This window comes from Thamnophis sirtalis, unplaced genomic scaffold (genome assembly GCF_051295495.1).
Source record: "Thamnophis sirtalis isolate CommonGarterSnake01/CBP01778 unplaced genomic scaffold, rThaSir2_p1.2 scaffold_4, whole genome shotgun sequence".
Taxonomy (NCBI): Eukaryota; Metazoa; Chordata; class Lepidosauria; order Squamata; family Natricidae; genus Thamnophis; species Thamnophis sirtalis.
Window position 1 is genome coordinate 30,751,145 of NW_028261384.1, and position 27,809 is coordinate 30,778,953.

The 27,809-nt window shown below is 35.8% G+C and overlaps 1 protein-coding gene across 1 annotated transcript; it reads right to left on the reverse strand.

Moving 5' to 3' along the window:
* HEPACAM2 (HEPACAM family member 2) lies at positions 1-27,603 on the reverse strand. Its single transcript, XM_087712708.1, has 9 exons — positions 27,460-27,603; positions 20,386-20,736; positions 19,101-19,385; positions 11,957-12,250; positions 2,164-2,289; positions 2,055-2,076; positions 1,890-1,927; positions 998-1,071; positions 1-114 (listed from the first exon to the last, which is right to left on the reverse strand). The coding sequence occupies exons 1-9, from the start codon at positions 27,536-27,538 to the stop codon at positions 1-3; spliced, it is 1,383 nt and encodes a 460-aa protein (XP_087568834.1). The 5' UTR covers positions 27,539-27,603.
* Positions 27,604-27,809: the final 206 nt, after the last annotated feature.

Below are 27,809 nucleotides of genomic sequence, written 5' to 3' on the forward strand. Positions count from 1 at the left end.
TTACTCTTGTTGTTCTTCATTTTGTTCAGGAACATGCTGGACAACATCATAAATTGTAACAGTATTCTGACTCTGCCCAACATCAGAGTCAGCAGCACCACGCCGTCTTGGTGGCTGAAAGAAGCAGATTACAATTTTATTTAAATAAATAAGCAAGATCACAGTAGAAGCCCATTTATCCATCCATCCATCATCCAATTTCTAGTCGCCCAACTCAATCAAGTGATTTTGGGTAGCTCACAATAAAATGATAAAACAATTTAAAACTGTAAAAACATCCACAAAATAAAGGAAGTACAGCCAATGTGGAAAGTGGTAAAAGTGATGGATCAGGACAGAGGAGACTATTTCTTGCACTACGTGAATCTCAATTAGATGTTGTAGGTCCGTCGCTTTTCCAGCCTAAAATACCTAATAAGTTTTTTTGCTATGAAGATAAATTGGGAGGCATAGAAACTACAGGTAATCCTCACTTAACAATGGCAATTGGAACTGGAATTTCCATCGCTAAAAACTGCAGTTACATATGTCATACAACTAACCCACTAGTTAGATGATAGTTTCAGCAGACCCTAGATACCAAAGTTAAGCAAGGACCTCACACTACCACAGTTTCCAACTTCTTGCTGGTTCCATATTGACTCTGTTTGTGGGAAACTGATAGGGAAGCTTGTGACCAGCTGGAACTATCACAGTCAGAAATCTGGGTAGATTGCTGAGCATTTGGATTGCAATCACATAATATGAGAATGCTCCAACAGTTGGAACTCTTGAGGACCAGTCATAAATAGTACTCTTTCAGCACCATCACAAGTTTGAGATGTATTTAACTCCTGTGATCTTGTAGGGGGAAAAACTGAATATGCAAGTGGAAAATAAGCTTTCAAAACATGAATTTATAGGAATTCTAGTTTGGGGAAATCTACATTATTTTATAATCCTATTTTACAAACACTGATTCTTCAAATATGTCTTATTTCATTATATAAAAACTTACCCATGGAGTTCCTCTAGAACTTGTATATTCAATAAATTCATATACTCCAAAATCATCTCCTGCACTTTGATGTCCTAAAATATATATGTGTTTAAATAAAAACATGAATTGTGATGAATTATACTATATTATACTCCAGGCTGAAAATTGAAATATCATCAATGAAATGTTAAGAAAAAGTTGATTGCTGCAACATTTGAGTAAGGGAATGGAAGTAACAGACCATCATGGATATTCATGATGTTTCAAGTAAAAGATTATAAGAAAACAGAAATTCAGAAAAGAAGTTTATACTTTCCCCACAGAGTATATATATATATAAGTGAATAAAATTCATCCTTATTTGTCCTTAAACACCAATTTTGTTCTAAAGTAAATGAAGTACATAGAAACTTCATAATTTCAGATTTCAAAAGAAAAAGTAATGAATGACCATCAGAAATCCCCCCCCATATCTGTAAGAAATGGTGCATGTGTGTTTGTGTCCATGTCCCTGCACTTACTTTCCTTGGTATCCTCCAAATTGCCTGACTTCTCTATTTGAATTTTTGCATATTAATGTAAAAAATGGGAATCAAGCTTGCTGCAAAATAAAACACTAGTCTCCAGCATATTCTTAATTCCAAGCGTATCTCTGGTCCAAAAAGTTTTTTTTTAAAATAAAAAAAATTATGAACAGCTATAACCCAGACCTTTGTTCCAAAGTATATTCATCTGTTCTCCTCTCAAAAGGATAAAGATAAGAAAATTGTTGTCACTAAGCTGGCATCCCTTGTGCTTATATTGTAAAGTGGGCCATAGCCCATTCTATCCATCTGCCTGTCTATCTGTCTGCCTGTTTATATATCTATCTTTCTAGTTTATGATGGATATGTCTCCATTTTATGCTTGCCTGTCACAGATTGTCCTTTTCGGTAACGTGCTTTAATCCTGGGGGCTTTTCTAAAAAAAATGGAAATATTTTAAATTTCATGTAGTATCAATACCATATAGGAGAAGACTTAAAAAAAATAAGTTTATGTAGAGTTCATATAAAAACAATAATTTAGTTTTCTACCTCCTCAATCTCCGCTGCAATGCTGCAAAAAAAGGAAGAAAATTAAAATTGTTTTTAAAAAGTACAATTTATAGAAACTTTAAAGACCATATGACTTAATTTAACATACCTTTATGTGGCTGAAATCGTTTCCATAATAAAAAAATACAGATTGCTACTGTCAAAAATACTGAAATTCCAGTTATTACTGCCAGAGGGGATAAATGTTTCCCTTTCTGAGCTGGCTGATCCAGTCCTATAACAGAAATAGATAGAAATTAATCTTTGATTGTTAATTGCATATAGTATAAAATTCATATAAAATTTCTTTAATTTTTTAAAATCAGACATTATATACAAAATTGCTTAAGTTTGATTTAGGTGACACTCCCCCGCCCCCGGAACATCTAAAGTTAGTATCTCTTGTTGATCAGACAAACCATAATTTTAATAAATCCCTTATTTAAGATTATGTATAGATTAAAGATGCTTCTAATGGCATCTCCTCCCAATCTTGTACATTCAGATATTGCTGGATCACATGTTCTATCATTCTTAATAAAAATAGCTAATGCCAACCATTGATGGCAGTTGTTCTTCAACAAGAGGAATTCAAAGCGGCTTCTGGTTTGGGCAGTGTCTGTGGGGAGTTGTTGTCACTTAACGCTGCCATGACACTATGAATTTGACACCCCTGCTCTACAGGTAAGTCCTTGCTGAGTGAATATAATTGGGACCAGCAATTCAGTTGTTAAACAAAATGGTTGCTATAGTAAGTGAAATGGAGACTGTGTTTATAATTTTAGTTCAGCTTTCTTTTGCACTGAAGACCCTGCAAAGATCATGACAGAATTGGTTGTAAAGTTACTTTTTCAATATCATAAGTTGTGGTTGATTACTATTTGAGACAGTTGCTAAACAATGACTATGTGTTCAGTATAATTTACAGATATGGTTGCAACTCTTGGACAAAATGTTTGATTGCAAACAATTATGTCATCACCAGAGCTTTCAGGAAAAATGTAATGTGCAAGAAGAACAATATTTGGCCAGTAGCTTGCCCCTTCTATCATCAACTTCTATTTATTTTTATCCCTGTTTTATGATGTTTTGCTACCATAGGTTATACTAAGACATTGTGGTATTAGCTAAGTGGCAATTGATTGGCTAGAGCAGTGTTTCTCAACCTTGGTGACTTTAAGACCTGTGGACTTCAACTCCCAGAATCCCCCAGACGCAGGACTTAAAGTCACCAAGGTTGAGAAACACTGGGCTAGAGCATTGTCAAACTTGCATTGTCATGGAGTTGTTACACAATGTATTGTGACTTTTTCCTCCTTTGTTAAACGAGGCATGGGCATGGTGAGTGCGTGACACATCTGGCCTGCAGGCCACAAGTTTGGCAGCCCTGGGTTATAGGGAACATCAAATAGCTATCAGGGTCCCCCATTTGTTCTTAACATCCTGATGTAAGTGACTGCACAGCTAGTTTCAAGCAGTTTCAGAATATTCTCTAAACCAGGGGTGTCAAACTCACGTCGTCACAGCAGCATCATTGTGACTTTCCCCACCCCTTCAATAAACGGAGTGTGGCTGTGGCCAGTGGCCGTTTGACAGGCCTGCTCTATGGGATTGGGAAGAAGAAACAGTAAGGAGTACTGTCTCACCAAAGGCTCAATATTCATAGAGATTAGTTAATAGAAATACCCTAGGTCTCTCACCAAAGATTGCCGAAATTCTTTCAAAGCACAAATACATATGGTGTCATTTGAATTGCTAAACTTTCAGTCAAGGTTGTTCAACTGATTGAACACATTTTATGGAACACATTAGTTGTACAGTGGTGGGCTTCCATTTTTTTTTACTACCGGTTTGCTCAGGCCGCACGCTTGCACATGATGCTTCTGCAGATGCGCAGAAGCATCAGGGCGGATCCTTCCGCCGCCGCTACTACCGATTTGCCCGGTGCAACCCACCTCTGCATTGGTTGCATGTAAAGCTGGTGATTTACCTAAACAAATGTTGATTTGTATTTTAGTACTCAAGTTTATGTATACTATTTTTTCTTACACCATTTTCTATTTTATTTTCTTATATTTTAAGTTTTTTCATTTTATCTTATTTTATTCTATTTTGTTGCAACCCATGCCCATTGTTGTTTGATAATGGCTAACTGACTAATCAATAAAGGTAAACTTGATATTTGAGTACTGGACAGGAACAGCAAGAGATGATAGAAATGTAGTAAGTTTCTTTCTGCAGCCATCTCTAATCCAGGGAACCTAAGAATTGCCTTACATTAATATTGCCTTAAATGACTACTTACCTCTGGGATTCAAAAAAGGATATATTCTGCTCCACCCGTTCGCTGAGGTGACAAAGAACATGTATATAAAAATTTCTAATTTCTTTTTCTTGAACAGGAAAATCACTTTATTTACCCAGTTTAGATATTTGAAATTATTACTTTCAAAAAGTTTCTTGCCCTCATTTTTGCAGATAAAAGTATTAAAGGGTGATATGTTATATCATCCCATAACAGCATTTGCTGTACTTACAGGTGGCCATTAGGGGATGCTCACACTTCATCCCTACTTCTAATAGCTTGGAGAACATTAAAAAAAAATCTCTTTAAAAATCTATAGGAATGAAAAACAAATACTGGAACATTATTAAATAATTAGATGTAGCCTAAATAGGTAGCCAGTTTGACGATGAAGAAAATAATGTAAGATGGAGAAAGCATTACACATGAAAAATGGTAAAAGACCTCCATAAGAATTAATACATAAGTTTGATCACTCAGTTTACTTCGCACATAATCTGATTGTTAGGTTTATTCCTGACAACATAACTAGGTTTGTTCCTTAAGCCATCCTGGCCAGCTCCATACAGCATCATAAAACCAAATCCGAACTAAAAGCTACATCCAGAATGCATAGTGCCTTGACACAGTTTATTGCTGACGTGTCCTCTTGCAGGATGTCTCTTTTTAGACTTGAGAGGCAAACAGAAAAATAGGAACAAAAATAGAACAGCAGGAAAAGGAGCTAGAGAAAAAACATGGTTCCTGCATCAAAAAGGAAATTGAAATTCTTGTTGCTATTTTTTCTGAATTAAACTCAAATGTCTGCAAGTCTACAAACTAGATTTTGATAAATGAGACAAATAGACAAAATCCTGAAGCATTTATGACCAAAGAATATACAAAATTAATCTTGCTATAGAAGAAACAATAGCTTTTTTATTTGTTTCAACTACCATTCTTTCATTTCCCCCAAATAACTATAGTTTTTCTTAGCAGCAAAATCGTCAGACATTTCTACCAATAGTTGTCAAGATTTTTGCAGCCCAGATACCATTCCCTTAGCAATGTTAAAGGCATGAGACATGAAATTATGTATTTCTACTGCTGCCTTTTTTGAAGGAATAAAATAAAAACAAAAATCCATAGTAGTTAATTCCCTTCTTAAGACAAACTAAATGTTTCAATTATTGTAAACTAATTGCAAATTCTTCATTGATCATTGGAGATAATTGGCAATAAACAAGAAGGATTTTAAACTTTAGAATATCCCCATAACAATTTTAATTCAAGTGTGGAGATCAAAATAGAATCCACCAGAGGTTACATCATGTACTTGAGTTCCAGCAACAATAGTTTGCTGGACCCAAAAGCATTTTTAAATGTCTAATTTATTACAGATGTATCTCCAACAACTACTGTAAAACTAATCTACATTCTATGCAAAATTCAGAGACCATATTTATTAGTAGAAAACATAATGTTATCCATTAGATACAATTACTGTATCCATACAAAACTGGATACAGTTTAACACATCACTATGGATGAGTCAATGAAATTGCATTATACTTGATTCAGTTCTGTTGCTGATTCACACAGTACATTAAGTTATAATTAACTATAATTTACTGATTACATAAAATTGCCTTTATTTATTTACTGTGGCTTATATCCTTCAAAGATACCAAGGAAATATTTATAGTTCTGCAATCTCTTCTATTTTATTCGTGCAAGAGTACTGCAGCTGGGTTTTGGCTATATTTTGTGCAAACTGCCAATTGTGGTTGTTGTTTAGTGGAATACATCAATGCATTCAGCTCATTAATAAGTCAAATTTATGTAAAGCATGGTTTTAGCATGATATATGAATTGAATATGTTCGTTAAATTAAGATGCCTTAAAATAATCCAGTGGGTTTCATGGTTGAAAGGAAATTCCAAATCAGATTTTCTAATCCAGTATTCTATTCCTACATTATGCATCCTAACCGTTGCCACACATGGTTTATTAAATAAACCATGGCTGTTTGCATGAACCTAGCAGATTTAGTTTAAGATCTGTATAACATTTTTAAAAAAAAAAAATACTAAAAAATTGCTTAAAGTGACTGCTGTAACTCCTCAGAAATCATATTCTGCTGTCTCGCTGATAGATCTGGTTTTTCCTGGAAAATATATCTAGTAAAACAACATGGTGAAAGTGCATTCATAATAGAGCAACTTATTTCTGTATATATCCAAGAGTTAATTTATGGTGCCTATTATGTATATATTTTCTTCATGTTGAACATTTTGCCTGGTCCCAGAATAAATTGTATTTGTTTCCTAAAATGCCTATCTTTAGTTAAATATATTTAATCCCCTAATTTAGTACATGTAAATATGAAACTGATAAGATGTAGCCATGATTTCAGAAATTTGTTTATTTTACTGATAAGGCATCTGTGTGCTAGAGATAAAGTCCAGGACCTCTAGTTTTGGTTCTGCTAATCAAGTTTAGAAACTTCTCACAATTCTACAGAAGCTTCCAAAGTGAATATGCAATTTGTCCGGAAATATTATTTTCATACATTGAAGAGGGTTGAGAGGAAAAATATTTAATATAGGTGCCAGATTAGCAAACACAGTTAATCTGTTTGAATAAGAAAAATAATTTATCACTACAGGTCGTCACTAGACAAGTGTTTTAATTCATGTCTCTAGACACATTTTTATATAATACTTCCTGCCATGCTTTATAGCAGGCAGGAAAAAATGTATTGATCCCTTACCCTTTATAAATAGGTGTCAGTCTGGAGGGAGAAAAGCTTTAGAAAGAGAAGTGATGTTCAGTTCACTTTTTATCTGAACTGAGATGGAGCAAGTAGTCAGAGATAGTTGTTTTCAAAGGGATAAGATACTCATCATACTGAACCCCAAACCTCACTCAGCACTCTCATGTAGATATTGAAAAGGAAGGGAGAGAGAGTGCGCTATGAAGTGACGCCCCTCCTTAAGCAACACCAACTGGAAATTCCTGACTGATGTTACTGACTTTTTCTTTTTTAATAGAGAGGAAGAATGCAATAAAGAGTCAACTAGATTTGACTGGCTTGTTACTAACTGGTAAAGAAGCTTTGGTTTGCGAAGTGGAAATAGAAAAACTAAATAGAAGACATAAGTAATCATATTAAATTGGAGCTTTTGATTAGAAGAAATACTAAACTGAATTTAGTTCAATAAATGTCAAAATTGGATGTTTTAAATTCAGAGCATTTAAAAGTAGGAATGCACATTAAAAAGAAGCTAATGGGAAAATGATCTCATATGAGTAGAAATCCCTGAAAGTGAGGGCACACATTGGAGAACAGATTCCAAATATAAACTATTTTTAAAAATTCTATCAGTGTGAAGGAATTTGACAGTGAAATTGGAGAGAGGATCAGCTTTCCTTCACTGATTTTGTTCAAGGCTAGATAATCTTGTGCTGAAGGATTATCTTTTAATAAGAGTACTTGCATCGGGCAAGGGTTTGGAGTTAACAGACCAAACAGGGTCTTTCAATTTTATGAATCTTTGAGGAGGAAAGGAAACAGAACAACAAGACATAACATTTAAACATGGCTCAAGGTCTCCCAGCTAACTTTGTGCCTAGGGCTGGACTAGAACTCAGAGTCTCCCAACTTCTAGTTCAATGCCTTAAGTACCACAGGTTACCTTTGATTTACATCCATTCCTTTAACAAACATTCAAAGTTACAACAATGCTGAAAAAAGTGACTTACGACTGGTCCTCATACTTATGATCACTGCATGTCCTTGCAGCCATCTAATCAAAATTTGGTCATTTGGCCACAAGCACATATTTACAATGGTTGCAGTGTTCTGATCACCATTTGTGACCTTTCCAGAAAACGTCAGACAAGAAAAGTCAATAGAAGCCAAATTCATATAATGACCATGGCTAAAAGATCGTTAAACTTGCGTGTGATTTAGTTAACAACTGTACTGCTGAGCAATGGAAGTTCCAATCCCAATTGTGGTCATATGTAAAGGACTATCTCAACAGGTTTTCTCTCAAGCCCAATACCAGTATTGCTTCTCCTATATCAATTCCAATTTTTCTCTTTCTCTCTTTTTGCAATACCAAATCAGACCTATAACTGATTCATATATACACTGAGAGAATTTTTGAAGATTAATATACAATAGATCCCACAGGCTTTTGAGACTGATGCACAAACAAAGTCATAGAGCTTGGCTTTTGTATATGATACAGCAAAATTATTGCATAAACAAAGATGGAAAGAACTTGTAAACACCTCCAGTGGAGCAATGGTTGATGAACATGGAGAAATTAATTGAGACTTATTTGATTAGAGAAAAAACAGTATCTACATTTATTACTGACTGGAAGCCCCTAATGGATTTGCATAAAACAGAAACGTAAACATTTGATTTTTGATTTTGGTGATTAGACAGAAAAGATTATAAAAAGAGCTGTAATGAGAAAGGGATAATCGTATACTTGTATTGAACTTTACTGCTGTGAAGAAGATTGAAAGTCATTTCTTTATATCTCTTTTCTATTTTTCTTTGACCTTTTCTTTCTTTCTTGCACTTTTAGCTTTTTCTTTGATTTCTTTTTCCTTTTTTCCTTTATGCTAGTTTGCATTAGTTTTTTAATCTTTGTGTTTAATAACTTTTAATAAATTACTTTAAAAAGACATAGATATTTTCTGCATAGATGCACAAATTTCTATTGAAGTATCTTTGATACTACAAGATGCCAGTTATTTATGACTAACATGTTTCTGGCATCTCAGGTTTCACAATGCAAAATAAATAAATATTTTTATAAGTTTGCTAATATTGACAGCAGAAAAATCAATAATGCAGTTAGTCATAATTTGTAAACATCTAAAGGTCATCAGTTAGAAGAATCACATTGTTACTATTTCAGTTTTCTAGGTAAAACTTTGAGCAAAATAGATTATCTTTACTTAAAATAAAACAGTATTTTCTAAGGTAAAAGGGGATTCCAAACTGAAATATTTAGGGTCAGTTTTTTTGTTTTTTGTTTTGCTTTTCCTAAAATCCATTTTTGTCACATTTCCCCTTTACGCTGAAAAGAAAAAGAAAGGAATAAATCACTATTGCTAGAAATTTGAACTGTCATGCAAAAGATGTTTGACATTAAATTAGTGATATGTGGCTCAATTTTCCTCAAGTTACATAATCCTTGCTTTTTAAAAATAAAGTGGATGTCAACAAAAACAAACAATGTCAGCTGTTCATAGTGATTAATAGTCAGCTTCTCTTATTACAAATAAATGACAATATTTGTAGCTCAGGGTTGAATTGAGGGGTCCTTGATGTTTTCTGAACTTGGTTGCTTTCTTGCAAGAAAGAAGGAGAGCACCAAGAACCACCCAAGGCTTGCTTTCCAGTTAAATCCATTTTTTTCCTGAATTTTTCATACCATAGAAACTGGTTCCTCTATCTCCTAATCACATAGCAAAACAATATTCCATGTGTAATAACTTACAATATGCTTTCTTTTCTGACAAGTCAGTCTGCCTAATGGTAAAGACTCTTGTTTAAAAATGCTAAATGTTCTACCAATGCCAAACTTATCTTTGGTCATTTTCTTTTTAATCTGTAATACCAATTTCTCTGTCTGTCTGTCTGTCTCTCTGAATACACTTGTTCAACCTAATATTGGTTTCACTATACAGTTCTAACCCGTTATTCTTTTAACATGTTTGAAATTTTTCCCCCATGTACTATTACACTAAATCCCTCCATACAATAGAGCCGGTGTGGCGCAGTGGTTAAATGCAGCATTGCAGGCTACTTCAGCTGACTGCAGTTCTGCAGTTCGGCTGTTCAAATCTCACCGGCTCAGGGTTGACTCAGCCTTCCATCCTTCCGAGGTGGGTAAAATGAGGACCCGGATTATTGTTGGAGGCAATATGCTGACTCTGTAAACCGCTTAGAGAGGGCTGAAAGCCCTATGAAGTGGTATATAAGTCTAACTGCTATTGCTATTGTTACAATAGGCAGTTGCTATTTACAGATGGCACAGAGCTTTGTGGTGCAGGACACAAATGAGCTTGGGAAATGTGCTGTAAGGTTTCATACTAACTAACAGAATCACTTCAGAACTGAAGTTTTACTATCAAAAGAACTAAAGATAGACTAAAGGTTGATCTTGCAATGATATGAGATCAGATGAACCTAAGAACCCTCCTCTTAAAAAATAGTTAACAAGATATGTTTATGCCACAGTAAGGGGGATAAGATGATGAACCTCTATCATAATTCTACCAAAATTTACTGATGTATTAACTGAAGAGACTGAGAGAAGGAGAAGGAAGAAAGGCTGCGTGTTCTGTCTATTTAAACATGGGGTAGGTGGGAGGAAGACAATACAATCTACAGAATTGGATGGGAACTTTAGAGATTTTTACAATTGGTCACAAAATTGCAATCATTTTAATAAATAATAATTAGAATCAATTGTATCAATTATATTTCATAAATATGATTTAAAATGAAACCAAATGTTTCTTCAGAAGGGACCTACTCTATTTCTTTCTTTTAGATGCCATTGCCTTCTTTCATTAGATGAGACTAGACAAAGGGTAGGGAAGTTCTCACCATTTAGAAATTACCATTTTTAATTATTGGCAATACTGACACGGACACTGACACTATAGGGATCAAAAAATGGAAGTTTTGAACCACTCAATATGATAATATATCATAAAGCAATATCCAACTAATTTATCATTGTTGATCCATTTTAAACTTCAGAAATACAAATGGATAAATTCTAAATCTTAATATGCTGGCACAAACAACATCAAACAACTACATTATACAGTGTGATGTTAAAAGGGAATATGCAACCCTACTACAACACATAAAAATAATATTGAGATGTGGGACATGAAAGAAATATGTTTCCTAACCTCTGCTTAGCTTCTGTTCCTAGGAGAATGTCTTAACACATCCAAGAGTAAGAAATGTCTTAAATGACAATAACTTTTACATATGCACTGAAGAAAAGAAAATTTGAACATTCCACATATGACAATATGTATTATGTGGAATCATGTAAGATCAGGATGTTTCTCTGAAAATGTATTACATCATTTCCCAAATTGGTATGCTCTACACCAGTGATGGTGAACCTTTTCAGCACCGAGTGCCCAAACTGGAACTTGCATGCATATATATGCATGCTGGAGTGCCGGAAACCCGAAGACCAGCTTGCCAGCACACACATGCTTGTTTTTTGGCTGTTTTGGGGGCGTTTTTGGCCCAAAAAACTGTCCAAAAAGAGCCAAAACCTGGCCTGAAAATGCCCCCCAAAATGGCCTGAAAACAACCCAGAAAACACCCTGTTTGGGGGGCACTTTCAGGCAGTTTTCCAGTGCTCTGGTGGCCGCGAAGACCAGCTGGCCGGCGTGCATGTGTATGCCACAAACCAGAAGAGCAGCTGGCGACAGCACGTGTGCCCAGAGAGAGGGCTCTGTGTGCCACCTCTGGCATGCGTGCCAATGGTTTGCCATTACGGCTCTATACTGTAAACCTATATCAATTGTATACCTATCATTCATTCATTCTTACCTTTTGGTATTACTATCACCAGGATGTGGGTTTCATCATAGGTTCCAGTCATGTTGTTGTAAGCAGTGCATATATATTCTGTTTTCTGTGTCACCTCCTCAGATGCAATTTCAAGAAGTCTTCCATATTGTAGTGGATACATGGAGTTGTTTGACTTCAGGATCCATGAATAAATGTTTGGTGGATTGGAATCTGCTGAGCAGTACAGCTGAACAGCATCACCTTTATCCAGCGTGAACACCTTTCCTACTTTCTGGCCTTCGGCAGTATTTATGGTAATCCCATAGGGTCCATCTTGATAAACATCAAGTGACACAGAGAGAAAGAAAACAAATTCAACAGATGGGACATGCATATATTCTGCTTAATCCATTGCACTAACTGCTTGCTAAGAATAACCTCAACCCATTCCCAGCCTCTTGCAAAGAAAACCTCTGCCTGTCTTTTGTTGTCCATTACAAAACTGGAACTCTTGGATGAAGAAATGCACATACTCAATTCAGAACACTATTGAAATACAGAAAGAAAAAAGGTGCATGCAGTATTTTGTCTTGCAATTAGCATGAATATTTTTGATACATCAAGCTTCTCAAGAGGTTTTAGCATTTATTTATTAAATAAGCCACCCATTTCACTTTCAAGGAATTTTGAGCAGCTTACCTTATAAAACAAAATATAGAAACACGAAACATTAATATTAACAAAAATTGAGTAAGGTAGGAACCACTATATCAAAGAGGTGAAGGTGGAATCTTCTTAGTCAACTAACCACTTGGCAGGTACTACTAGCATTATGGCATCTCTGCTTTGCTGGTCAAGAAATCTTTTGCTTGATTAATGACAGTTTCAACCATTAAACCTAGAATATTATGGTTGTTTTGATATGATTTTGCTTGTTGATAATATTGTGTCCACCTCTGGGTAAGGTTCCTAAAAAGCATCATTCACTGGATCACTGAGAGTCTTGAGGGAAAGTTAGAGTTGGGCACTTGGGATAGGAAAAGCCATGATTGGCCTAAACATGGTTTTTCAGTTGTTTGGATTTCACTTTGATACAAACTTTGCTCTATGTGCTTTCTCCATCTATATTGAGATCACAATTTCTAGAATTATCAGGATGTCTGTCTAACAAAGTATTTGAGGAGTACCGTAGTACAGATAGGGAAGGTGCCTGGCATGTAGGGAAGATGTCAAATGGGTAAGATATACAGATGGGTAAGTTTATAAATTAGAGTTTGGATTCACAAAACTACAAGCAAGTATAATTTAATATTTGTGAGAACCATTGCCTAAAACAAGCAAGTATATGTATGAGTTTACATACATTCAGGAAACCAGAGAAAGATTGACTAAAGTTGTATTATTTCCATTTTGTGGTAAACCAGAGTTTATTTTAACTAAGGTTTGCTTAGGAAGCTATAGACTGAATCCACACTACACACACACTACACTTTTTAAAAATCAAATGTACTAAAATACATTTAGATTTATACAATACACTAAGCCCAAATTCTACTTTACAAACTGCAAAATTTATTTTTATACACTGTGCTAATATAAAACTAAACAAACCATGTCATTGCTCAACAGAGAACAAGGGACATGCAGAACCAGCAAAATCAGGAAGCTACAAGACTTATAAATGCTGGTACAAATATGGAGGAAGTGCTATAAATACATATTGAAAATCATTAATTTGAGAATAGCATGCAGAAAATGATTTTGCCACAAGAACAGCTTGAAGGAAGAAGTGGAATAGGATTTGCTCTACCATGTTGTGTGCTGTTAAAAAAAAAATTCTTCCCCGTTTCTCCTTTTTGTCTTTTCCCAATTTTTGCTAAGGAGCATCAGGTACAGTGCAGTCATGGCTAATTTAAAAGCACTTTTGCTGTGAATTAGCTTTGATTGATAAGTTTGTAACAGAAATACAGTAACAAAACATAATTATACTCTCTCCTGATTGCTACTGCTGACCTTTCCACTTCTTTTTCTTAGGATTATCTTTGGCCAATTTGTATCTAACATCTGTCATGACAAAAGGATATTTATTCTCTTGTGAAATATTGTGACTTCATGGTTTCCGTCACTGCAGTTTCACATTGTGATAAGGGGTGTAATTATGCATCAATAAAACAAAGCATGATAAGATAGTATCTGTGGCTCACATAATGATGCCCATGTTCACAGGCAAGGATGTATTTGGAATGTGTTTATATTTCTAGATATGAGACTTGAAATAATATGTTGTGTTCCATTAAAGCATTCTATGTAGTATTTTGATATTAGTTATGTTATACTTATAATTTTGAGAAATTTATTCTTGAGTATGGGATCACTGCACTGTGAGTGGATTTAATGCACTTGAGAGAATTTATCATTTTTTTTTGTCTTAAGGAATCCAAAGGCTCTTAAAACCTCAAGTTCCATGGGCGGCTGCTCTGATTGGCACAAACTGGGATTTTGTGCTGATAGTGATCCAGTTATGCAAGCTGGGTGAGTTTAATCAAATGTAAATGCTCCCTGACAGTATTTGGTCAGGGATACTAGTTTAAAATAAAATTGTTATTAAATCCATTCACTTGCCACTACAGCAGGAGTGAAATCCAGCAGATTCTGACAGGTTCTGGAGAACTGGTAGTGGAAATTTTGAGTAGTTTGGAGAACCAGCAAGTACCACCGCTGGCTGTCCCTTGAATGGGAATGTGGGTTTTGCAGTATCCTTCCCCTGCCACGCCCACTAAGCCACGCCCACAGAATTGAATTTCACCACTGCACTACATGTATTGCCAGGTCAAAATAATTAGGTTGGACTTGTGACCAAAAATATTAGAGCCCTCTATCAGTTGTGGGTTCTGTTTAGAAACTGGATCCTTAATGTCTCCCTAAGGACGTCATTTTCTGGATCTGATCTTGGGGCAATATAGAATCATAATCATTCTGTCTATAAAATTAGCCAATAACTTGCTCAAACATGTACTTAATCTCCCCCCCCCCTTTTCTAAGTACCATGAAGAGCTTGTGGTGGTCAGTGGTGGGTTTCAATTTATTTTACTACCGGTTTGCATGTGTAGAAGTGTCCGGGTGGGTGGAGCCTCCTGCCACTGCCACTACCGGTTCACCCGATCCAGGGCGAACCGGCAAAAACCCACCTCTGGTGGTGCTGGTGATTAAATGCAACTGTATACAAAAAGTTTAGTGGAAGAAAAGATACAATTGAAAAGATAATCATTACTTGTTCTGCCCTGATGTATTTCAATATAAATTAGGTGTCTAGTAAACCTGTTTTACAATTTTTATTTTTATACAAATAAAAAATGGATTGTGGCAGGATTTTTACTAGTGACTTTCGTCTTCCGGAATCATCCATTATTTTTTATGCTGTGGCAACAGAAATACTACACGATGATAAGCCTTGTATCTCTGTGAATGTCCCTAAGAAGGTGTAAGTCACTAGAGGGTTAATGGTATGGGAATAGTCCTCCTGGGAAATTCTTTCCAAAATAATTTTTAGATGTTTCTAAATTAAAATCTATTTCTAATTAAAGGTCTCTAGTAAGCCACTACCTCTTTTTTGATATCATTCTGAGCAAAGCAGACCTTTTGCCTCAGTAAAACCTATTTACTAAATGACTTGTAAAACAATAAATCATCACTTCTTAGCAACTATTTACTTCTCAGTGGGAACATAAGCAATTGTATCTGTCACGAGGAAACTGTAATCCATCTTGTTTTTGAACAGATGGTATTTACCGTGAGTGACCTTTATTATTACCCTAATTCCCCAGGCAGCAATGGCATATGGTCTTTGTAACTTGTAGAGCCATTACTTGATTGTTATTGAGAAAATTGGCAGCCAATAGACAGAATTTTAAAATACCACTTACAAGCGTACTTTAAATTATGTAACTTGAAAGCAACATTTGAGGAAGTTGTGGATATATGGGCTTCTCTATTATTGGGGGGGGGGGGCTTACAAGTTCTTGAAGTTTCATGCAAACCCTCTTTTGTAAAAAGAAACAAAATTTTGTTAATATTTGTTTAAATATTAACAAGGAATCAATCCAGAGTATCCCATACCATAAAATTATTTGCTTAAGTTTCTCTTAGGGAATCCAGCCATATTATACCAAACAATATTATTATTACTGTTAGATATTGTTTTATCCTTTTAATGTTTACTAGTTTTAATGTTTGTCAATCAAATATTAGTCACCTCTAGACAAGAGGGGGGGGGATACAAATCAAACAAACATATATACCACTGCAATATTATATGCAAATTAGCATTGATGGCTTAATTAATCATATTTGAAAGAAAACCTAGCTTACGAGTTTACTCTTGTTCATTTTAAGGCAAATGATAATCTTAACTAACATTTAATAAGCCCGGCCAGTCCGTAAGTCTATTCAATGAATCATGGTTTAGGTAAACAATGGGTAAACATGATATAAAATCAGCTAACATGAATTAAATTATGTATTAATGTAACTTAGATTTATAATATTAGTTCTCAGCTGTAATGAGAAATACCTTCTATTTGTGTTATGATTAATGTTTATAGCAGTAGTGTAGTATTCTAGCCATCTCACTAGATGGGACAACTCAGTCAGCTTTTCAGGGAATTTCATTCATTCATTCATTCTCTGCCTTTGTTATATTTACAAACAATTCAAGGTGCTGACCACATCCAACACAACTTCCTCCTATTTTTGTATTGCTCTATAGCAACAACCTTTTGAAGTGAGTTAGTGAGACTGGCTGGCATAAGATCCCCCATCTGGCTTATATGGCTAAAGTGGGACGATCTCATGGTCTCCCACTTCTAGCCTGCTGCCTTAACCACTAGAACAAACTGGGCTCTCTTAATTTGCTATTGTTTTAAACTCTGTGTGTTGGGGTGGGGGTGGGAGTTGGAGGAGAATGAGCTGACTGAGCCTTCCCAGTCTGGTAAGAACACTAAGCATTCTGCAAGCTATTATGGTACTTTTTTTTGCTCAAAAACATCTAGGTTTTTTATTCATTATTTCCTTCATGAATTCACAGTAGAATGACAGATTTACAGTTATCTTAGAATAAGAGTGAATTCAGTGGAAAATCTATTGTTCAGACTTGAACAGTGGAGTTCACAGAGCCCTCTCGGAGCTAGTTGGTTGCCTGCAGACATTTCATTACCCAACTAGGTAACATCATCAGTTCAAGTAATTCAGGATTTCCTCCTTGGTAGTTCTGAATTATTCAAGACAATTGCTCAAAAACATCTAGTTTTGAGCCTTATGAGAAATTCCCTACAATGCTTCTAATATTACTCACTCTGAAACCACTTAGGACAATGAAATGGCAGCTTTTAGCTGGCTGCCATTGTTATTACTAGAGTCTGAAGTTCTGTCACCAGCAGAAAAAGGGGTTGGCCACATTTTTATCAATTGTAAGGGCATTACAATTGATAAGGCTGCTATTGCTTTCCTCAAGCAGATTCTCACATAGTTCTGAATAGGTTGGATCAACAGATGGAAATCCCTAGAGATTAATTCCAACACTTTTGGAAAGGACCAGTTTGTAGACATGGTTATAAGGCTGAAAGGCAGAAAATGATCACTGATGAATGACAGTTTGAAACGTATAATTTAATGCAATGACCCTGACATGAGTCCACTTTACATAACTTGTCTGATAACTAGATAAGTGGCTGAAAAAAGAAGGAAAGCAGGAAAAAAAGGTCACAAAAGTCATTTCAAGTTGCAGGCAATCTCATGGTGAATTAGTGATAAGAATTTTAATCAATGAACAATATGTAGCTTATCTGGAAATTAATGAGCAGTAGGTCCGATCAGGTTTTTTAAAAACTTTCCTAATTTCCTCTACATGTTCTCTATTTGACTACATTCAATTTACTTTTTATCATGTTGCTTTAATGGAATATGCTTCTAACATCTTTAGAGTCAACAAAAATGTTGGAATCATTTGTTTGAGTCTTTCTTTCAAAAGAGGATCATGTGAACCGGTTGGCTTACAGCTTTGTAAAGGCATTTTTCTAAGCCTTTTTCCCTACTGGTCAAATCCCATCTGCCTCCAACATACTGCATGGAGCTAATGCATTGAACCAACCTGGGTTATTTTTATTATACATTTCTTAATGCTTGCTGCCTTATTTTGTGCTACTGTTTTATGTTGCATTTTATATTGCAATTTATACAAATATTTTTCTAGAATAAACCATCTTGAAATGATCTGAATAAGATGACATAAAGTTTCAAAATAATAATAGGACAATGAACAGTTGCCATAATGGCATCATTTTCAATTGTATATTGTTTCACAGATATCAGCTTAAGCAAACATATCCAGTGTCCTACATTGATTCTGCACATACATTAAAAATGTTAGTGATATGGACTTTAGGATTTAATGTTTTTGCTTGCCTAGCCTAGACCCCACTATGGATTTGGATTTTTTTTCTCTAATATCCCACCATGAAGCAAAACAGAAACCCTTCTGAAAAATTATATGTAACAACAGTGAGTGGCCTATGAGTGGGCCTTAACACAGGAAGCCAAAATACACGTTGGAAATGCCTATTTTCCCTCTTTCTTTTCCCAGCCTTCAAGGATGGCTTTTTCCTGTCATCAGGAATAGTCAAAGAAGTGTGAAAATTTGGATAAGAGACATTTTATAACTTTTTCAGCTCATCATCAGATACTTAATTTGAAAAAAAATGCTTATAGTAATCTTCAATATAATTTATAACATTTATTGTAATTTTTTTCTGGAAAGGCTTTAGGAGTCTGACAGCTTTGTAGAATAAGATTTCCAAGAACAGATTTTGGATTTACCTGTCCATTTCAGGAGTGCTCTGCCATGGATACTGGGGACAGAGACTATGGTTTGATTCCATATACAATCATGGAATTCAAAGTAGAATTCAGAGTGTTCAAAGTGGTCCATCTTCCAAGCATTGGCCAATTTTAAACATTGGATATGTAGAGGTTTAACTAGGTTAGCTTTGGGATTCTGACCTCTCAATACCCGGTACCAACATAAATAAAAATTAAAAAGCTGTAAAGTCCCCCCCCCCACTCCTGAAAAAAAAAACTTGCATAACATAAGTAGGTAGGTAGATAGATATGACACATTTCATCTACTTACAATATATTGTTGGCATGAACACATCACTCTTCATGGCACTGATAGGGTTGGTTACTAAGCAGCTGTAGTTCCCAATAGCTTCTTTGAAAACAGGGGAAATGGAAAGTGTATCTTTGTTTATAGTCATGGAGCCATTGCTGCTATCATCAATTGGATTTTCATTTTTCATCCACTGGTAAACCACCCTGGTGCCTTTTTCCACCATACATTTCAAAGTGATGTTTCCTTTTTTTTCTACAACTCCAAGTGAGGGTTCCATGTATATGACAGGCTTGGTGAGAGGCACTGCAATGGAAACGATACTGGAAGTTATGATCAAGTCATTTCTGTTATTTACATGCAGCAATCTACAGTAGATAATTTTGGATGTCTACATTTTTGCTAGTAGAAGAGGGTGAGGACTGTCACTGGCTCATTTGGGACCTCTACAAGAGGTGGGCCTTCAACCCAAAAACTTTCTTAGAAGAACAAATTGTCTGTTTAATCCCAAATTGGGATCCTCCATAAAGAGGATCAGCATTGTTAAGTATTCAATCAATTTGGGATGCTTCATATGACTCAATTCACATATATGCTATCTAGAGCTTCCACGTTGAACATTTCCTTTACCTAATGTATATTATGTTGAGAATTCTGGAAATTTTAGTTTCAACATAGCAGGTGGTGTCAGTTTGGAGAGGATTGCTCTAGAGTAAAAAATTCTTTGCCAATTCTTCATCTTTTTGTATAAGTAAACTTTTAGAACATATTTATGAATAATTGCCATTGGATTTTAATTTGCTCATTCATTAGAATGTAAATATTTTGAAACAGGATGGTAAACAGCATGGTAAACAGTGCTTTACCATCCTGTCTAAGCAGTTTACAGAGCCAGCATATTGCCCCCAACAATCTGGTTCCTCACACTGGAAATATCCTGATGTGTGCAATGGACAACAGTATGTCATAAACTATGAATGTCACCTTATGTAATATATTTTCATTTTTAAGAATTTGCAGAATATATGCCAAGTGTGTGTCTTTCCTGCAATAACACTGGATTTTGATTATCACCCCATTAGATTTTTCTCTATTGCCAGGAAGTTCTCTAAGCAATATTACTTCACTACACTGAATGTTCAGCAGGACAGATTGTGGCTTTGGGGAAAGCCCAGAAAATGTCATAGATAAACAAGAAATGGGGAACCTATGACCTTTACATGTTGAACTCCAATTCCCAATAGTCACAGCCCATATGGTAAATATTGATAGACAGAAACATACCCCAGCATTTCAAATTACTTACCATCAACAGTAACCTGAATCTTTTCACTTGCTGATTTTGTCTCATTGCCATCGATATTGATTTTTACAATATAATTTCCTTCATCACTTCTGTGTAAAGAGTTTATCAGTAAAGATGCATTTGGAGGTAAAAGTGTAAATTTGTGCCTATATTGTATGTCTGGAACAACGGATTGATTGACTGAACTAAGCAGATATTTAGGGTCTGTTGGTGGTTTTTCAAACAGCCATATTATCTGGATGTCAGAAATGGCAACGTTGAAATTATAAACAACCTCAAGTCTGAGTGGCTGTCCTTCAATGCCATTGACTCTATATGAGGGAATTGTCATTTTTAATGCAGAAGAATTACCTGCAGCAAAAAGATTATATATATATATTACAAATCAAAATACACACAGTGCTTGCTTCAGTTCTATTGTAATATATCTTAATGGGTTTCAAAACTAACCATCACTTGTGTAAGTTCATACTATGACTATTTTACATTTTTGGTCCTCATCTATACCACTATATTTCTTTATACAATTACATTTTTATTCATATTGGGTTGGATATAAACATTACACACATCTCTCTGAACAGAATGGATGAAATAATAATAATTAACTTTTCAGGTTAACCATCAACAGCGAAGGAACAAACAGCCAAGAAATATTGCAGATGGGTATTCAAAAGAGCAGCTGTGAAGACCTTGGAAAAGGTATTCAAATGCCAAAATGTGTCTATACCTACAAAAACCAGTGTCATGCAAGCCATGAAAGACTCTCTATTTTTTGTGACATGACATAGAAGTGAAATAAGCGGCTAGGAATATTATTAACATATTTGAAATTAGTGTTTGGAAGACTCTTGAAAATACTGTGGATAGCCAAGAAACTAAATTGATGGATCATTACGTAAATCAACCCAAAGTTTTCATTTGATGTACAAAAGGCCAGGCTAAAATTGTTCTTCTTTGGACACATTATGCGAAGACCTAGGTTTTAAAAAACCTGTGCTGGTTACAACCATAGAATACATTCATTTTTCCTCTAATATTTTCTTATTAGTATTGGTTGACTAATCCAGAGTAAACAAATTTGCTTCCTGATAGATTTGAATGGCTAGGGAGAGCACATGGGGTTATAACATGGATTCAGAAGAGTGTGCAAGAGGTAACACGGTGGTTGGGGAGAGTGCACAGAGGTACACAAGGTGATGTTTGGGGATGCATGGTGTTGAGGCATGTGTGCAGAGCAATAGGTGCTATGTGGAACCAAGAAGGGTATATAGAATATGTGGGTGGGTGACATGGCTCAGTTTCAGAGGGGCTGGGGCGGTAGTGACCTTCCCTGCCAGCTTTCTAATTGCCAACACTCCCTGTAAGCTTGCCACAAGCAAAATGCCAGCAACCATGATCAAGTTTATGCTTTATGTCGACTGCCTCATTTACTTGTGGGAAACTGGCAGGGAGTATCGGAAATGACAATCATGTGACCATGGTTAACTATGGTGGTGTTGTAGTATGGTAGCAGTGAAGCAACCATAAATTTGCCAAATCCAAATCCCACATGGGTCAGGAATCACAAATTTTGGACATATTTTTTTAAGTTAGCCCATTTGAGGTACATTGAGTCAAAAAATCTTGCCCTATGACGCACCATTCTATTCAACTGAAAGCTATAATTAGTCACAAAAGTTTTAGTCATTCATTCATGTATGATGTATGTGTGTGTATAGGTGGGTATGTATATGTATATGTAAATATATAAATAAATATCAGTGGAAACTTAATAGCAATAGAATTTAGACTTATATACTGATTTACAAAGCTTTACAGCTCTCTCTAAGCTAGAGGTGGGTTCCTATTGGTTCGGTCCAGTTTGGCTGAACCGATAGTAATTTGGCTGCCTGTGTCGCTGGAACCGGCAGCGACCCATACCTACCATGGCCACGAGCCGGTTCTCCTATGGCACCACCATCTTGATTTTCGGTTCTGCACATGCGCAGAACAATTTTCATTGCAGAAATGTAATTTCCCTTTTTTAACATTTTGCACATGTGCAGACCTTTTTAAGTGCGAGTTTAGTGTGTGCAAAGCAAGTGCATGTGCACAATTTTTTTGCGCGCTGAATGGGCAGTAATGCCAGCAGCAACCCACCCTTGCTCTAAGCGGTTTACAGAATCAGCATATTGCCCCCAACAGTTTGGGTCCTCATTTTATTCAGCTCGGAAGGATGGAAGGCTGAGTCAACTTTGAGCCTGTGAGATTTGAACTGCCAAATTGCAGGCAGCCAGAAGTAAGCAGAAGTAGCCTGTAGTACTACACTCTAACTACTGCGTCACCACGGCTCACTAAAATGCATTATCCTTTTCCTGCCAACATTTAATTGTGCGAAGGGGGGGGGAGTACCTAGGCTCTTCCTTATAATGATAATCCCATATCTTTTGACCCAATCTAAGCAAAGGCAAGGAAAACCTCTTTTGTGCTGTTATAATACTCTTGAATGCATACTATAAACATTTAAACTTCTGTCATAGGATATATCACTAAAATCAAGCATTGTCCTGTACTCTGAATATTAGTCAGTAAAGGAGTGAATTAGATGTCAGATGTCTCATTTCTAAAGAAAGAAATAGGTCTTGCAATGTTTGTCAGAACATAGCGATTTCAAACAACATAATTATTTATATTTAGCAAAATCGCCTCTAAGAAAGTTATACATTGTAAGAAAGCCAGAGAAATAAAGCTTCAGCACAGAGGAAAGTTTGGCTTCAGAATGGGAATTGATAGTTCTGTTAAATATAATGCAACCCCATCCTAATCCTACAAGACTGTTGTGTGAATGCAACCATTATACATTTTTTGACTGACAACCACAACTGAGCCCAAAATTTCTATTGCTAAGTGAGACATTTGTTAAGTGAGTTTTTCCCCCTTTTACAACATTTTTTGCCAGAGACATTAAGTGTATCATTGAAGTTGTGAAGTTGGTAACTTCACAACTTCAATGTTCTTAAGTGAATCTGGCTTCCCTATTAATTTTGCTTCTCAGACGATCACAAAATGTAATCATATGACTCTGGGGCACTGAAACTGTCAGAAATATAAACAACTTGCCAAGCATCTGAATTTTGATCACTTGACTGTGGAGATACTGCAAAAGCTGTAACTGTGAAAAATGATCATAAGTCACTTTATTCAGTGCCACTGTAACTGTCACTAAATGAACTGTTGTAAGTCAAGGAGTACCTGTAGTTCAATTAACTACTAAAGTACAATAGTGCCAGAGGTGGGTTCCTACCAGTTCGCACCTATTCGGTAGACCGGTTCGTCAAATCTACCAAACCGGTTAGAAGAGGTTCCACCAGTGGACCCGGAAAGCAGGCTACACCAACAGAAGAGGTTCCAAATTTTTTTGAAACCCACCACTGAATAGTGTACACGCCTTAGGTCTACCTCTGAAAATCAAATAGAAGTTACAGCACAATTAGACCAGAATGCAGTGGCTCAGATGTTGGCAGAAGTTATCAAAAGTTCATCACATCTATGAATAGGCTTTGTTTCCTACCAGTTTCTATTTGCAATTCAACTCAGAATCAGAATAGAGCTGGAAGGGACCCTGGAGGTCTTCTAGTTCAGCCCCTTGCTCAAAGCAGGAGATCTTATACCATTTTAGACAAGTAACTGTCCAGTCTCTTTTAACTTTTAACCTTAACCGTTACATGACTTGGCTTCAAGGTATCTCTGGAAACTTCTCTATTCAAATTAAAAATTTCCAATGCAGAACTCATGGAAGAATCTAGCAGCAGTTCCCAACTTCCATGAAATAAGGAGAATGGAGGACTACATAGGTTGGTTTTCCATTACAGGACAAGTATTATGATGTGTGATAATTTGATCAGCACTTACTATGGTTCAGAAAAATTACTTATGACAAGGCGGCATTTGATTCTTAATATGTGGCCATCTTGTTACTTGATTCTGTGATTGTTTAAAGATTCCTATTTAATACTTTTGTGATTTTTATGATTTATTTTTATTGGGATAATTCAAACATATCAGTGATTTTTTGTTTATGGCAAATAAAAATGAAATAAAATATAATTAAATAAACCATGGCCTAGTATGACTTATGAACCCTGCCACTACAGATGCCCTTGACTTAGAACCATTTGTTTAGTGGCTGTTCAAATCTAGAGGCAGTAAAAAAGCGATTTACATTCAGTCCTCACACTTATGACCATCATATTTATTTAGTGATGCAATAGAATTTGCGTGTTTGTATTCACAATGATTGCAGGGCTCCTGGATGTGATCTTTGGAACCTCCTCAGCCAACTTAGGATAAGCAAAGTCAATGGGAGAAGCTGGATTCACTTAACAACTGTGTGGTTCACTTAATAACTGCACTGATTTACTTAACAACGGTGGCAAAAATGTCATTAAATTTGGGCACAATTCATGTAACAGCCCCCTTACTTAGAAATTCTGGCCCCAATTGAAGTCATAAGTTGATGACTACTTGTATTTTTCAGCTTTAGGAGCTCCATTTCACATTCAGATTTAGCTGAATTAAATAGACCCACCAAAAATGAAGCATTAAGATTTTGTCTTAAATGAAGGTGATGCTTTTTATCTGTCCCAAGTACAAGTAGTTTCTATGCACAACCACAACTGAGCCCCACATTTTTGCTGCCAAGTGAGGAAGTTGCTAAATTGGTTGCACCTCATTTTACCACTTTTGCTACAGCTGTAAAGCAAATTATTGCAGTTGTTAAGCAAATCATATGGTCATTAAGTAAATCTGGCTCCCCCCACACTATTGATTTTGCTTGTCCAAAGCTAGCTTGAAAGGTTACAAATGGTGATCACGTGACTCCAGGCAGTACAAGTGACATAAATATATGTCAGTTGCCAAGGGCCTGAATTTTGATTACCTGACCTTGGAGATACTGCAACAGTTCCAAGTGTGAAAACCAGCCATAAGTCGTCACTAAATAAATGGTTGTAAGCAGAAGACCACTTGTATTGTAACCAACTGAATTGGAAGTTCTATTTCAAGTTTATAAATCAAATACAATATTGGGGATATCTAATTTGCTAATTACCTAATACAGTATTGCCTGCTACCATATTTGCAGCAATAGTATAGTGCCAGGTGGCGAATCTATGGCACGCATGCCAGAAGCTGCATGCAGAACCATTCTGCACGGCTCTTGTGGCCTTGCTGGCGCCTCTTCTGTGTTCCTGTGCACACACGAATGGCGCACAACTGGCCTTCACACGTCCGGGGGAGCGCAAGACCTGGAAGAGTAGTGTTCTGGTGCACATTGGCACCCAAACTTCCAGGTTTCCGTTGCACACATGCATGACAATCAGCTGTTCATCGGGCAAGTGCCCACACCAGAAACCAGAAGTTTTGGTGTCTGTATGTGCATGTGTGCAAAAACGCTGCTCTTCCAGGTTTTGGTGCTCCCACACGTGCGAAGACCAGCAAGACTGCCCGGTGTAGGCAGGACCATTTCTAGCATGCAGTGACATAAAAGGTTAGCCATCACTGGTATAGTGTCACATTCAAGCCCTGTGTTTTCTAGCAGAACTATTGCTTTTCAGCATATGGTAATGCCAGGACTGAAATTAATTTATCGTAGGGATATTAATAAATGCACGGGAATTTTTATTCTAAAATCTAGCAAAATTATCTGCCTGTGTTCCATTTTTGCTTTGGTATCCAGCTTTTTAAAAAAATTAAAAACAAATTTAGGAATGGTTGATACACAGATAACAAACTTCAAATATAATTTACCAACATAAAATAAGCTTCTGAAGCAAATAATGCACTTTCTTAGCTTCTTCTGTCTGCTTGTGCTTTCTTTCTTTGTATTCAATATAAACAAATTAGATATTCCCAAAGTGACCTCCAACTTTTGCCTAGGCTGCATTTGGCTTTTACATTAGTCTTAAAGTATTAGTAAGCACAACACTACCCTTGTTGACTGGAAACACCCTTCAACGTTTTTACTGAAATAAAAAAGCTGACATAATATTTTGAGTTTCATACATAAACCGACGTTCCATGGGAAGGATTTTGATTTTATTTAAAGAACTTTTCAGTATCAAGTGATTGTGTCATTTTGAAATTAACCTAGTTTATTTTTTGTTGCTTTACTTAATTCTAGTAGCAAAATACAAACATTAATCTGTTTGGTTTATAACACTGGGATTTATGACAGCCATTTCTCCAAATCCATTTAATTGTGAAATTATTAGGCAAAGTGCACCCAGGCTTAACATAATGTATAAAACTCAGTGAATATTTCCAGAGAAGAGAATAATTATTTTGGAACCAACTCCTAATTTTAAACCCAGTTTGCATAGACATGAAAAAAAATTATCTAAAAGATATTACAAACCTGTTACTATAAGTAATGTGGAAATTTTTATATCTCCTTTATGTGTAATAAACGTGGGAATAATGCAGAAATAGGGAACCAGCAGCCTCCCAGACATTGCTGAACTACATACAGTTCCTAATATTCCTCACCTTTGAGCACATGGGCAATTGCTGCTGAGAGTAGCATTTTAGCAGTTTTGGGAGGGCCATAAATCCCCCTTTCCCCTGAAATATCAGAAAAATCTATCTTTTTCTTTCCAATGCTAAATAATATACTATTTATAGAAAATATCAATGAATTTAAGGAATATATTGAATTAGCACATGGCACCATATTTTTTTTAAAAAAATGCATTATCTTCAATGATACATGAGAACAATTGCTGTCCTTAACGTACAGTATGTACATTCAACCTTCCTAAAAGATAGAATATTACATAATATGTGAACTATAGAACAATCTTGTCTACCCTGAATAAAGTCTTAGAGTTTATTCACCAAGAACCCACACAGAGTTACATAATTGTAGTTTTCATTTACACAAACCCCATGGTGGTATTTTATTCTAAATATAGCATTAACACTACCAATTTTATATCCATAAAGCTTTTGAAGTTAAGATATTTATGAATTCTATAAAGACTTCTACTTGGATAAAGTTTTAGAAAAGGACAGAAAATAATGCAGAAATCTTACCTAAAAGTAGGCAGAGCACAAAGATTTGCAAGCCACAAACCATGGTGTTGAAAAGTAGCTTGTTTTGTGCTAAGGCCATCTTCTTTCAGTGCGTAGACTGAGCCTTGGCCAGCAGCTGTGGAGTTTATTTGTTAGGGAAATCAGGTGTGAGATACGAGTCACTGCCTTGTCTTGCTTCAGGTGATTTGACTATGTGTATAAATGACACAGGGAGTGGAACACCTGTTAGATTAGTATTCAACATCTTCATTGCCTATAGCCCTATCATAATTCCCCACTCTGATATGTTCACAGCAAATATAGAACACGATAAATTGGGCATACAGTATGAATCACTCAGCACTGATAAA